This window comes from Carcharodon carcharias, chromosome 13 (genome assembly GCF_017639515.1).
Source record: "Carcharodon carcharias isolate sCarCar2 chromosome 13, sCarCar2.pri, whole genome shotgun sequence".
In the NCBI taxonomy this organism is placed as follows: Eukaryota; Metazoa; Chordata; class Chondrichthyes; order Lamniformes; family Lamnidae; genus Carcharodon; species Carcharodon carcharias.
Window position 1 is genome coordinate 142527433 of NC_054479.1, and position 13509 is coordinate 142540941.

At 43.1% G+C, this 13509-nt stretch overlaps 1 protein-coding gene across 3 annotated transcripts; it reads left to right on the forward strand.

The window, feature by feature from the left end:
* The first annotated feature begins 388 nt into the window (after positions 1 to 388).
* Positions 389 to 7245, forward strand: meig1 (meiosis/spermiogenesis associated 1). 3 transcript variants are annotated; one of them, XM_041203337.1, is made up of 3 exons: positions 389 to 437; positions 6217 to 6389; positions 7074 to 7245. In XM_041203337.1, the coding sequence occupies exons 2-3, from the start codon at positions 6231 to 6233 to the stop codon at positions 7200 to 7202; spliced, it is 288 nt and encodes a 95-aa protein (XP_041059271.1). In that variant the 5' UTR covers positions 389 to 437; positions 6217 to 6230; the 3' UTR covers positions 7203 to 7245. The 3 variants fall into 3 exon arrangements, with proteins under 3 accessions (XP_041059271.1, XP_041059269.1, XP_041059270.1); XM_041203335.1 differs by lacking the exon at positions 389 to 437 and adding an exon at positions 471 to 510; XM_041203336.1 differs by lacking the exon at positions 389 to 437 and adding an exon at positions 4261 to 4334.
* Positions 7246 to 13509: the final 6264 nt, after the last annotated feature.

Consider the following 13509-nt stretch of genomic DNA (forward strand, 5'->3'; position numbering starts at 1 on the left):
AAAGGGTGTTAATGATAGTGATACTGGCTAAAGAGAGAGAGAGAGAGAGAGACAGTCATCATCCTCAAAGAGAAAGTTGTGCCTGCAACTTGACACCATTGTTTTTATTTCAGATCCCAGCGTTCAGTGTTTTCCCTTACTTTTTTGTCACTTTATCTTATTGTAAATCTCTGACATCTGCCCTCTCTCCTCAAGAAATTATGGACAACATTCAGAAACAGGAAGAGACCAATCGGTCCATTGCATCTGTGCTAGCCAAAAAGGAGCAATCCAGTCTCCTTTCCAGTTTCTCGTCCATAGCCTTGTAGGTTACAGAACTTCAAGTGAACATCTGAATATTTTTTAACCTTTAAGCCATCAGCATGAGGAGGGAAATTGCCCACCGATAATTCATTCTTTTTGATGCTGAAGATGGATCCGACCTGCCTGTTCTTCATGTGAGCAGCTGTTGCTTTTTATTCATTCATGGCATGTGGGTGTCGCTGGCTAATTACCCTTGGGAAAGTGCTGGTGAGCTGCCTTTTTGAATGGCTGTAGTCCATGTGGTGAAGGCTGTGTTTGCTGATGCTGCAGCTACAGATGGCGCATTCCCCACACAGGCAGTTGCAATGCAGTGACAGCACTGACCATGATATCCCAGGCAGCTGCCTGCATCAAAGCTGGAGAAGACATAAACAAAGCGAGAAAAGAGCACGCACCATGTTCCTGCTCGTGTCCCCCCCCAACTCTCTTTGCCACTCCCTCCCTCTCACTGCTCCTTCCTGTCCCCTGCCGTGTGCCTCCCTTCCCTGTTCACTTTCATTTCCTGTCCTCTCCCTCCCATTTCCCCCAGCTCTCTTCACTTGTCCATCCTGCCCTGGCTGTCTGCCTCCTGCTGCCACTCCTTTTGTTGCTCCCTCCTATTTGAGTGGGACACTGTCGGGAGGGAATGGTGAAGATAGTGTGGAAAACAGCGAATAGAGCTGAGGGAAGTGGGATTTTATTTTGAAAGCCTGCAAAGTAGTGATAAGTAAAAGTCACCGAGGATAATTTCACCAACAAATCTGTCTGGAAGAACTACTAGATTTATTGTGACCAGAATTCTGTTAGATCAACAGCGCTGAGATCTTTTCAAATTTTATCCTTTTAAAAGAAGCACTCCAATCCTCCAGCCTCTGTTGGGACTGTGTTTGTTTTGTCCTGTTTATGTGTGTGTATGGGGGTTCAAATATATGTTTTTTTTAAAAGGGGAAAATTGTTACATTTCTAAACTACAATTTGTATGTTAACTAGTTTACCAACTTGTTTTTAAAAGGAAGTTTGTTTTAAAATAAATCAATATATTTTGTGTTGACTGAAAGAAGCCTGGTTAGAATCTTTTTATGCTGAGAATAACAGTATCAAAGGTAACAATTCACTGCTCCCAATGCAGTCTCCTCGATATTGGAGAGACCAAACGCAGACTGGGTGACTGCTTTGCAGAACATCTTCGGTGTGTTCACAAGCATGACCCAGACCTCCCTGTTGCTTGCCATTTCAACATGCCACCCTGCTCTCTTGCCCACATGTCCATCCTTGGCCTGCTGCAATGTTCCAGTAAAGCTCTACGCAAACTGGAGGAACAGCACATCATCTTCCGACTAGGCACTTTACAGCCTTCCAGAATGAATATTGACTGAATATCAACGACTTTAGATCCTGAACTCTCTCCTCCATCCCCACCCCCTTTCCAATCCCCCTTTTTTCCAATAATTTATATAGATTTTTCTTTTCCCACCTATTTCCATTATTTTTAAATGTATTTCCATCCATTGTTTTATCTCTACCTTTTAGCCTATTTCGATCCCTTCCATTCACCCCACCCCCACTAGGGCTATCTGTACCTTGCTCGTCCTGCTTTCTACCCTTAATGACACCTATTAGCATATTCCTTAGATAATATCACCACCTTCAACACCTCTTTGTCCTTTTGTCTCTGACATCTTTTGGCAATCTCCACCTATCACTGGCCCTCTATCCAGCTCTACCTGTCCCCCCACCCCACCCTTAAACCAGCTTATATTTCACCTCTTTTCTATTTTTCCTTAGTTCTGTTGAAGAGTCATGTGGACTCGAAACGTTAACTGTGTTCCTCTCCGCAGATGCTGTCAGACCTGCTGAGTTTTTACAGGTATTTTTATTTTTGGTTTGTAACAATTGGCCAGTTTTGTGAGTGAATTCAACATTCAAACTATTGTTGCGATCTATGGTGGCAGGAATTGCAGTATTTCAACTCTGGTAGAGAATATTCTGGGAGATTTCACCTCCTGCCTTGTCCAGTCAAACAACAACCCCATCTGTTTAACTTCTCATTGAAATGATAGCATCCTCTGTAAGGTAGCAGTCCCTCAGTGCTGCACAAAAGTATCTACTGAGACTCTGTGCTCTCACATTCAGTGTGGGCCTGAAACCCACAATTTTCTAATGCAGAAATAAGAATATTACCAGTGAGCAAAGTTAATTGTTGTATCCAATTTCCCAGGGTGCAGAAAAGGTGCAATTACACAATAAGGCCATAGCCTGAACCTCCCAAACACCTCATAGTAGCCAGGGTCACTCATTTCAACCCATCCGAGCATCAGATTCAACATATCCACCCTGGGAGACCTTATTGGTGCAGATGAAGCACAGGCGTGCTGGGGAAGGGTGTGGTGCAGTCAGTGGAGGAACAGGATCATGCTTTGTGAAGGGCCAGATTGCATCCCCTAACTAAAGGAGAGCCAAGGAATGCAGGCCTTATAAACGAAAATGCTTTCTGAGCACATAAATGATAGTCAGTGGACACTGTGCCATTCACCCGAGAACAACTGAAGGCTCTGGAGAAGTGTCCGCATGCTGCATCTTTATAGAGGTGAAAATGCATACTGCACTCTGCAGTTTACCTAGGGACATCTAGTGAACAACCTTCCTCATCAGAGACCTGTACGCCAATACACAATGTGTTCTTTCTTCAAGTTTTCTAGCAGACTGCACTGAATGAAGTGTCAGCAAGGGCCTCACATCTGGTGTGGTCATACGGATGAGTGGCCATGGAAATTCAGTTGCAGCAGTGAAAGTATGGTTAAAACTAGCATGATGAAGGTACTGCGCCTCTGGACAATTCCACATCTCGCTCAATTCCCTTCTATAAACTACAGCCGCCTAACCAGGCCAAAGTGGCAATCCTAGCAGCTGTGGATGTGGTGGAGTCAGTAACTTTGTGATTTCAGGTCTTAGCTCAGTGTCACAGTGCTACTTCAGTTCAAAGAAGCTTCAGCCTCTTTGACTGCAGCCACGCAGGGGGGGCCATATAGAGCAGTAGTAGACTTCGCTCAAAATTACAACCCCACCCCAATTCTTCCAGGCTCAAGAGCTGACCCCATTATGCTGTCACATGGTGCAAAGCAATGATCAATTTTCCGTATGCTCCTGAAATTCTGTATGGGTTGCCTCTGTAACTCCAGTCGAGGGTTCCAGTGATTTTTTTTTGTGCATCCACTGATGTATTAATCCATTCGTTCTCTGCAAATCTGTCCTTAGTTTCATTAGTGTATGCCACTTTGTCACATTTCTCTCCAACCCCGAGGTTCTCCCCATTTGTGCTTGGCTTTTATGTTCACCTAACTCTCTCTCCCTTATACCGTCACAGGCAACCTTGTGTTAACCTCTGTTAACCGGCGTTCCATTACCATATTATAAATAACTTGGTATTGCAAGCTTCTTAACGTCATTCGTCCATGGTATTAATCGAGGAAGTGCTATCAATAGTGCTAATCAAATATGCTTTTAAAGGATGAAAACCCCCCTTGTTTCGCCTGCATGAATGAACACAAACCAGCTCATTGATAATGGGATAAAAGCAAAATACTGCGGATGCTGGAAATCTAGAACAAAAACAAAAATAGGTGGAAAAACTCAGCAGGTCTGACAGCATCTGCGGAGAGGGACACAGTTAATGTTTCGAGTCTGTATGACCCTTCATCAGAACTAAGACTTATAGAAAGGCTTTTTTTCATCTCATTTCATTTCACACCTCATTGCAATATTTAAACGAGATGGATATAGACATGTCTTAGTTCTGATGAAGAGTCATACGGATTCGAAACGTTAACTGTGTCCCCCTCCGCAGATGCTGTCAGAGCTGCTGAGTTTTTGCAGCTATTTTTGTTTTTGTTCATTGATAATGGGCCCGGAAGAATATTCTCAGCTATATTGTAGCGTCACGGGTTGCCTAGTTACGTTGACAACAACACACTAACGACATCCAACGTCCAGCGTGAAGTAACAGTCCAGCCTGTGTCGTCCTCTGTGTAGAAATAACTGTGTGGCACTTCAGGGTAAGTCTCTTTCATCTCTGTCTTAGCTGCTTCCACCGGAGAATTTTTGGCAAGTCAAACAACTAAAAGTTTGGCAGTGGATTCTCACTACGGGGACCTGGAGGATGATTGACTTAAAGATCTGGTTCCAAAATAGAGGCTCAGTGATTGGGGATTGGACCCCGCACCTTCGGAAAACTTGGTCATCCTACACTTGAGTCAGGCAAGTCTGCCATATTTCCGGCTGCTGCGCTAGATTGGCCGGCTCTGACCCATTGATGGACCTGGGGGAACAAATCGGCCACTGGGGAGTTTCCCCAGTCAACAGCCTTGTATGCCAATGCTCGAAAGAGCCGGATAATCCCAAGTACATTTGCCAACGCCCTTTGCCAATAAACTGCAGGATTTTAATCAGTAGACATCCCCTAAACTTGGCTGCTGCCAATGTGTAACTGACAGCTCTGTTCTTGGATAAATGAGACCTGACTGTCTGGGAAGTACGGATTTTGCATCGTGCAGAGGGACAATTTATTTAAGTTACATTTCTCAGTGGGTTTCTTTCAACACTGCTCAGCACGGTGATGGTTTTTCACATGTGCCCCAGGCATGCTGAGCAGGTCACAACAGTCATTTTCAGAATACACGGACAATGCCTCTGTTTAGGATCTGTCATTGTTTCGAAGCAGAACAGGGAAGTTTCACTCAGTGTCCTGGCCATCATCCCTCAGCCAACTGAAGCAGGTTATCTGTCACTGCTGTTGGTAGGAGTTTGCTGTGTGCAAATTGGTTGCCTCATTTCCCACATTACAACAGTGGCTGCATTTCAAATATACTTGATTAGCTGTAAAGTGCTTTGGGACATCCTGAAGTCATGACAAACATAATATAAATGAAACTCTTTCTTTCTAAACATAAGTTAAATGTATTCTGAAGGATCAATGCCCACAAATATACAACTTCAGAAATTTCATATATTTTTGCTGAATTTACACGTGAACATAGGCATTAGGAGCAGGAGTAGGCCACTCGGCCCTTCGAGCCTGCTCCACCATTCAATAAGATCATGACTGACCTGAATGTAACCTCAACGCCACATTCCTGCCCACCCCTGATAACCTTTCACCCCCTTGTTAATCAAGAATCTATCTAGCTCTGCCTTAAAAATATTCAAAGACTCTGCTTCCACCACCTTTTGAGGAAGAGAGTTCCAAAGACTCAGAAAAAAATTCTCCTTATCTATGTCTTAAATGAGCGACCCCTTATTTTTAAGCAGTGACCCCTTGTTCTAGATTCTCCCACAGGAGGAAACATCCTCTCCACATCCACCCTGTCAAGACCCCTCTGGATCTTCAAGGTTTCAATTAAGTCGCCTTTTACTCTTCTAAACTCCAGCGGATACAAGTCTAACCTGTCCAGCCTTTCCTCATAAGACAACCTGCCCATTCCTGTTATTAGCCTAGTAAACCTTGTCTGAACCGCTTCTAACACATTTACATCTTTCTTTAAATAAGGAGACCAGTACTGTACACAATATTACAGATGTGGTCTCACCAAGGCCCTGTACAAGTGAAGCATAACTTCCCTACTTATGTAATCAATTCCCCTCGTAATAAACAATAACATTCTATTAGCTTTCCTAATTACCTACTGTACCTGCATACTAACCTTTTGTGATTCAAAAGGTAATCTATTATAATGATATGATTTTTGTGGCACCTTAAGTGAAGATGTAGGCTTGGCCTAAATAGCCAAGTGGTTATGGTACTGGGTTTGGAACCCCAAGATCAAGAGTTCAAATCTCACAATGGCCAACTATGAAACAATGAAGGTGTTTGAGTGAGTTAAAATCTTAAGTGAAGATGTACATTAGAAGGTCAATTTTTAACTTTCTTTTTTGTTTTAGGTATTTATTACATTATGTCTTTGAGAGATTTTGGAACCCAAGGGCAGGAAGTAAAGCCTAAATTTATGAGTCGTGCCAAGCAATGGACTGAAGAAATAGAAAATTTGTACAGATTTCAACAAGCTGGATACAGAGATGAAATAGAATACAAGCAAGTAAAGCAAGTAGATGGGGTAATGAATTCCATGGTTTATTAATTGTATGCACAATTATCTAATTTCCAATATTTGTAATTAAAAACCTGCTGAAAATTTATAAGGGGTAGTACACATTTATCTATTTCAGGTGATTTAATCAATGGAATGAACACAATGGACAGTAATGAGATACACATAGCACTACAAATAAGGTCAGCCCAGGTTTGAGTGATGAACTCATAAAAGCATTATGGGTGTGGCCAAGTTCTACAATTCTACAAGTTCTACAAATTCTACCAGTTCTACAAGACTGATTTTTATAACATAAAAGCAGGTTAAAATTATCTCCTTATTTAAAAGTAGCTATTGCTATATTTTTCTAGAGAAATTGCTGCTTCCAAAACAATCTGATTGTCTAGGCTCCCTAAATCTTTGTCCCTCATTCTTGCAATTTCAACATCTGCTGGTTAATTTTTTTTTTTACAATCTAATCAATTTTATTCCCACGGGAGAACTGTGAAATACTTCTGAAATAAAGTACCATTCCACACAACGTGTTATATATTTATAAGGAAGTTTCATCGTATATCACAACAGCTACCCAGCTGTTTCATATGTTGCATTTCAATGCCTACCTATTGGTTTGCAATGTGTTATATGTATGAGATAATCAATGAGATGTGTGATAAAATTGAGACAGTGATGTCCTGTTCAATGCAGGTGGATCGTTGGCCAGATACTGGATATGTGAAAAAACTTCAAAGACGAGATAACACATTTTATTACTACAGTAGAAAAAGGGAATGTGAGGACAAAGAAGTTCAGAAAGTCAAGGTTTACGCCTATTGAACAATTCTTGTTTGACACACTTTTGAGTCTAAATAAATCAACATTTACCTTCAAAATCTTTGTGATTGAACAGCTTACGTTTCAACATTTGTGAGTTTTTGTTGTGTTCTTTCCCCTTTACTCTCTAGTTAAACCTGAATGAAAATATGTGAGCTCTGTTGGAAAAGACCAACAAGCTTATTAGTAACTTATGAATATATTGCCCACCTGAATGTTTATCACACAAGGAAGGCAAATGTTATAATTCTAAAGGGCTGTTAAAATCACTTCTATAAATGGGGAGATGATATAATATTGGATTGTTTTAGTTTTACATTTCAATATAAATTTTCTGTTTAATTTTACAATTTTTTTGGTATTGCTAGTGTTTTGCTTTTATCTTCAACAGAATACTAATGCATGATTTTATTAAATTACTTTTGTTTTTACATTAAAGTAAATTCACACATCATCAAATTAGATACTAATAAGTAGCGAATTAATACATAATAATGAGCAAAATGATACTGTATTTTAAAACCTTTACTGTGTTCCAACAAACATACATTCTCATACATTTTGGAGTACATGCACACGTATTCTATGAAGCCATTCATTTTGTAATTATAGGTAACTTCATACAGATATATTTTATGAGCTCCTTATATATTTAGGTGCACAATTATGCACTTCTTATGGACAAGTACATTTCCATACATAGCTAATGACTGTGCAGTCTGACTGCAAAATACCTGCAGGAGGAATCAGTCCATGCTGGGATAATTGTAGGTTGCATGTGTTTTGCTGGGATAGTTGAAACTGGGGACAATGGAGAGGGGATCAGAATTTTGATATGTTTTTTAAAAATTAATTCACTGGATGTGGGCTTCGCTGGCTGGGTCAGCATTTATTGCCCATCCCTAGTTGCCCTTGAGAAGGTGGTGGTGTGCTGCCTTCTTGGACTGCTGCAGTCCATGTGGTGTAGGTACACCCACAGTGCTGTTAGGAAGGGAGTTCCAGGATTTTGACTCAGCAACAGTGAAGGAACAGCAATATATTTCCAAGTCAGGATGGTGAGTGACTTGGAGGGGAAATTCCAGGTGGTGGTGTTCCCATCTCTCTTCTGTCCTTATACTTCTAGATGGTACTGGTTGTGGGTTTGGAAGATGCTGTCTAAGGAGCCTTGGTGAATTCCTGCATTGCATCTTGTAAATGGCACACACTACTGCTACCGTGCATCAGTGATAGAGGGAGTGAACGTTTGTGGATATGGTGCCATTCAAGTGGGCTGCTTTGTCCTGGATGGTGTCAAGCTTCTTGAGTGTTGTGGGAGCTGCACTCATCCAAGCAGGTGGGGAGTATTCCATCACACTCCTGACTTGTGCCTTGTAGATGGTGGACAGGCTTTGGGGAGTCAGGAGGTGAGTTAATTGCCGCAGGATTCCCAGCCTCTGACCTGCTCTTGTAGCCACAGTATTTATACAGCTAGTCCAGTTCAGTTTCTGGTCGATGGTAACCCCTAGGATGTTGATAGTGGGGGATTCAGTGACGGTAATGCCATGGATTGTCAAGGGGCGATGTTTAGACTCTCTCTTGTTTGAGATAGTCATTGCCTGACACTTGTGTGGCATGAATGTTACTTGCCAATTGTCAGCCCAAGCCTGGATATTGTCCAGGTCTTGCTGCATTTGGACTTGGACTGCTTCAGTATCTGAGGAGTCGCGAATGGTGCTGAACATTGTGCAATCATCAGTGAACATCCCCACTTCTGACCCTGGGATGGAAGGAAGGTCATTGATGAAGCAGCTGAAGATGGTTGGGCCTAGGACACTACCCTGAGGAACTCCTGCAGTGATGTCCTGGAGCTGAGATGACTGACCTCCAGCAACCACAACCATCTTCCTTTGTGCTAGGTATGACTCCAACCAGCGGAGAGTTTTCCCCCTAATTCCAATTGACTCCAGCTTTGCTAGGGCAGTCACTCTCACCTCACCTCTGGAGTTCAGCTCTTTTATCCATGTTTGAACCAAGGCTGCAATGAGGTCAGGAGCTGAGTGGCCCTGGCGGAACCCAAACTGGGTATCAATGAGCAGGTTATTGCTAAGCAAGTGCTGCTTGATGGCATTGTTGATGACCTCTTCCATTACTTTACTGATGGTCGAGAGTAGACTGATGGGGCGGTAATTGGCTGGGTTAGATTTATCCTGCATTTTGTGTACAGGACATACCTGGGCAATTTTCCACATAGCCGGGTAGATGCCAGTGTTGTAGCTGTACTGGAACAGCTTGGCTAGGGGTGCAGCAAGTTCTGGAGCACAAGTCTTCAGCACTATTGCTGAAATATTGTCACGGCCCATAACCTTTGCAGTATCCAGTGCCTTCAGCCATTTCTTGATATCATGTTGAGTGAATTGAATTGGCTGAAGACTGGCATTTGTGATGCTGGGGACCTCTTGAGGAGGCCAAGATGGATCATCTACTTGGCAGTTCTGGCTGAAGATTGTAGCAAATGCTTCAGTCTTATCTTTTGCACTGGGCTCCCCCATCATTCAGGATGAGGTTACTTGTGCAGCCGCCTCCTCCAGTGAGATATTTAATTGTCACCACCATTCACGATTGGATGTGGCCGGACTGCAGAGCTTATATCTGATCTGTTGGTTGTAGGGTCGCTTACCTCTGCCTATCACTTGCTGCTTATGTTGTTTGGCATGCAAGTAGCCCTGTGTTATGGCTTCACCAGGTTGACACCTCATTTTTAGGTATGCCTGCTGCTGCTCCTGGTATGACCTCCTGCACTCTTCATTAAACCAGGGTTGATCCCCTGGCTTGATGGTAATAGTAGAGTGGGTAATATAACAGGCCATGAGGTTACAGATTGTGTTTGAGTACAATTCTGCTGCTGCTGATGGCCTATAGCACTTCATGCCTGCCCAGTCTTGCTAGATGTGTTCACAATATATCCCATTTAGCATGGTGGTAGTGCAACACAATACGATGGAGAGTATCCTCAATGCAAAGGCAGGACTTCGTCTCCACAACAACTGTGCAGTGGTCACTCCTACCGACACTGTCATGGACAGTATCATGGATCTCAGCAGGCAGGTTGGTGAGGATATCAAGTATATTTTCCTCCACTTCTTGGTTCCCTTGCCACCTGCCACATAGTCTACCAGCTATGTCCTTTGGGACTCGGCCAGCTGAGTCAGTGGACATTGAAATCTCCAACCCAGAGTACATTCTGCGCCCTTGCCACCTTCAGTGTTCAACATGGAGGAGCATTGATTCATCAGCTGAGGGAGGGCAGAACATGGTAATCAGCAGGAAGTTTCATGCCCACGTTTGACCTTCATGGGGTCCGGAGTCGATGTTGAGGACTCCCAGGGCAACTCCCTCCCGACTGCATACAACTGTGCTGCCACCTCTGCTGGGTCTGTCCTGCCAGTGGGACAGGACATACCCAGGGATGGTGATGGTGGACTCTGGGACATTATCTGTAAAATACGATTCTGTGAGGATGCCTATGTCAGGCTGTTGCTTGACTAGTCTGTGAATCAGCTCTCCCAATTTTGGGATGTTAGCAAGGAGGACTTTGCAGGGTTGCGTTGTTGTTTCCAGTGCCTAGGTCGATTGGTCTGACCTCTTTTATGACTTCGTAGTGGTTTGATACAACTGAGTCGCTTACTAGGCCATTTGAGAAGGCATTTAAGCGTCAACCACATTGCTGGGTGTCTGGAGATTGCAGATTTCCTTCCCTAAAGCACATTATTGAACCAGGTGGGGTTTTACAACAATCGACAATAGTTTCGTGGTCTTGCCGTGCTGGGATTTGAACCCACGTCCCCAGGGCATTATCTGGATTACTAGACCAGCGACAATACCACTATGCTATCGCCTCTCCCGTTAAGCTGGTTAAAGTTGTACAGTGCGTCAATTGCTGCTCTGAGAGGATAGGGGTAGTTTGTGCTGAGTGGGTCTCCAAGAAATTATCAGAAACTGCCTGGTAGTCCACCCCCACCCCCCCCAACCTTCTAGCTGGGGGCTGATCATCACTCGTTCTGCTTGGCAGATTTCTCACATGTGTTTCAGTGTTACATTTATTACGGGTGAGACTGCACTTCCTATAGAGCGGGATGCATCTCCTTGCAATTAGTAGCAAGATTACACTGACCCACCTGTTGGCTTCAGGTATTGGAGGCATACGAGGAGATGGGTGCACCGTGTCCAGAGCCCAGCAGCTGACTGGTGTGGAGAGGTGGACCTTTTGGAGCATGTGCGATTTGTGTAATACCTGGTTCTAAATTGGCCTTACTACATTTTTCTGCAGTTGATGGTGTTTAGGGATTGACTGCTCACCTTTAGCCATTCCTGCTTCCTTATCACTTGGTCATGTTACCACACGGCCTTCAGGCTTTCTGTCCCGGCTTTGGTCATGGAGATAGAGGTGCACTTGCAAAAAGGTTGTTGGGCAGCAGAGGAAAATTTCCAAAAGTTGTATGTTGCCTGATGCTGAAGCCTGGAAGGTATTGCAGAGTTCTGGAGGATCTGGAGAAAGCAGGGTTGGCCATGTTGGACAAGGTGAAATTTGTCAGCTAGCCAGCGGAAGAACATAGGCTAGCCCCACATGATCATCAAGTAGTCTTTCTACTCCTAGTTACTATGTGAGGGTACAACCATAGCTCTACACTCTTGAATTGTTTCCAACGTCAACTTCGGAGGTAAAAGCAGAGGCTACAGCATGAGCTCACAAACTACACCACTTGACCTCAGTCTCTAAGTTAAGGACACCAGTTTTGCCAAGTCAAAGGACATTCATTGTTAACTTCTACATATATATGATGAAGATTAATTGTGGAGCAACTATTGCAACCTATCGCTTTAAAAAATCTTCCTGATCCTTTCAGCATGTTTAGCTTGCAATTACATAATTTTAAAAAAATTATAGTGATCTTTGTTACTTGTTATGGAGCCTTGTTACAGTAATCTTTGGCTCCGGTTAGTTGTTATGCCATTTCATTTTATAGAAAAATTGTACAGATGAATCTCCAAGCAGTTGACTAACAAGCCATGAATTTTAAAATTGATGCAAAAACGCTCCTATGGAGAGGGACCTTCATCGGCTGACATGCTATTTGATACAGTGGAATTCATTTCTATATTTTTTGTTCTTTTTCCCCTCCTGTTAACTTCATGTCCCCACATTGACCTCTTTTCCAGAATATATTTTACAGACTAAGCTCTGGCACAGAGAGAGAAGATTGAAAAGTAAAAGCAATCTAGGTCAATCCTCTGCATTCCCTGGGTGTCACTCCCGCTAAGTCTTTATTCACAAGGGCTGAGAGTCTATGAAAGTCATCGCAATGCCCTGGCCTGAATGATTATCATGGGAGCCCATTAAATATTTTCATGCATTGGGATAGGAGGAGACCTTTCAGCCCCTCAAATTTGTTCCTTTAAATTAGATTAGATTATGGCGGATCTGTATCTTAATTCCAACTACCTGACTTTTTACATAACCCATAATACTCTTAATTAGCTTACCTTAGCTACAGCAATGGTAGATGTTTTACAATCGGCATCCCTAATGCATGATTTGGGAGAGGAAAACAGATCAGGATGCTGCCAATCCACTGTTCAATGGTTCCTGCTGGAAGAGGTCGTGTGTGAACATCAGGTGAGAACAGGGTGAACTCATAGAAACATAGAAAATAGGAGCAGGAGTAGGTTATTCGACCCTTCGAGCCTGCTCCGTCATTCATTATGATCATGGCTGATCATCCAACTCAATAACCTGCTCCTGCTTTCTCCCCATATCCTTTGATCGCTTTCGCCACAAGAGCTATATATAACTCCTCCTTGAAAACATACAATGTTTTGGCCTTTACTTTCTGTGGTAACGAATTCCACAGGCTCACTACTCTCTGGGTGAAGAAATTTCTCCTCATCTCAGTCCTAAATGGTCTACCCCATATCTTCAGACTGTGACCCCGGTCTGGATTCCCCCACCATCGGGAACATCCTGCGTCTACCCTGTCTAGTCATGTTAGAATTTTATAGGTTTCTATGAGATCGCCCCTCATTCTTCTGAACTCCAGCGAATATAATCCTAATCGACTCAATCTCTCCTCATATGTCAGTCCCGCCTTCCCAGGAATCAGTCTGGTAAACCTTCACTGCACTCCCTCTATAGCTAGAACATCCTTCCTCAGATAACTTGAGTGTGACGGCCCTGTGGCAGGATTAGAGAACAGTTTCTAGTCTAAATGGGAAGAGAAATTTTTTGGAAAATGCAACCAACATGTTTCTTTAATCATAATGTGGCATGTCCAGC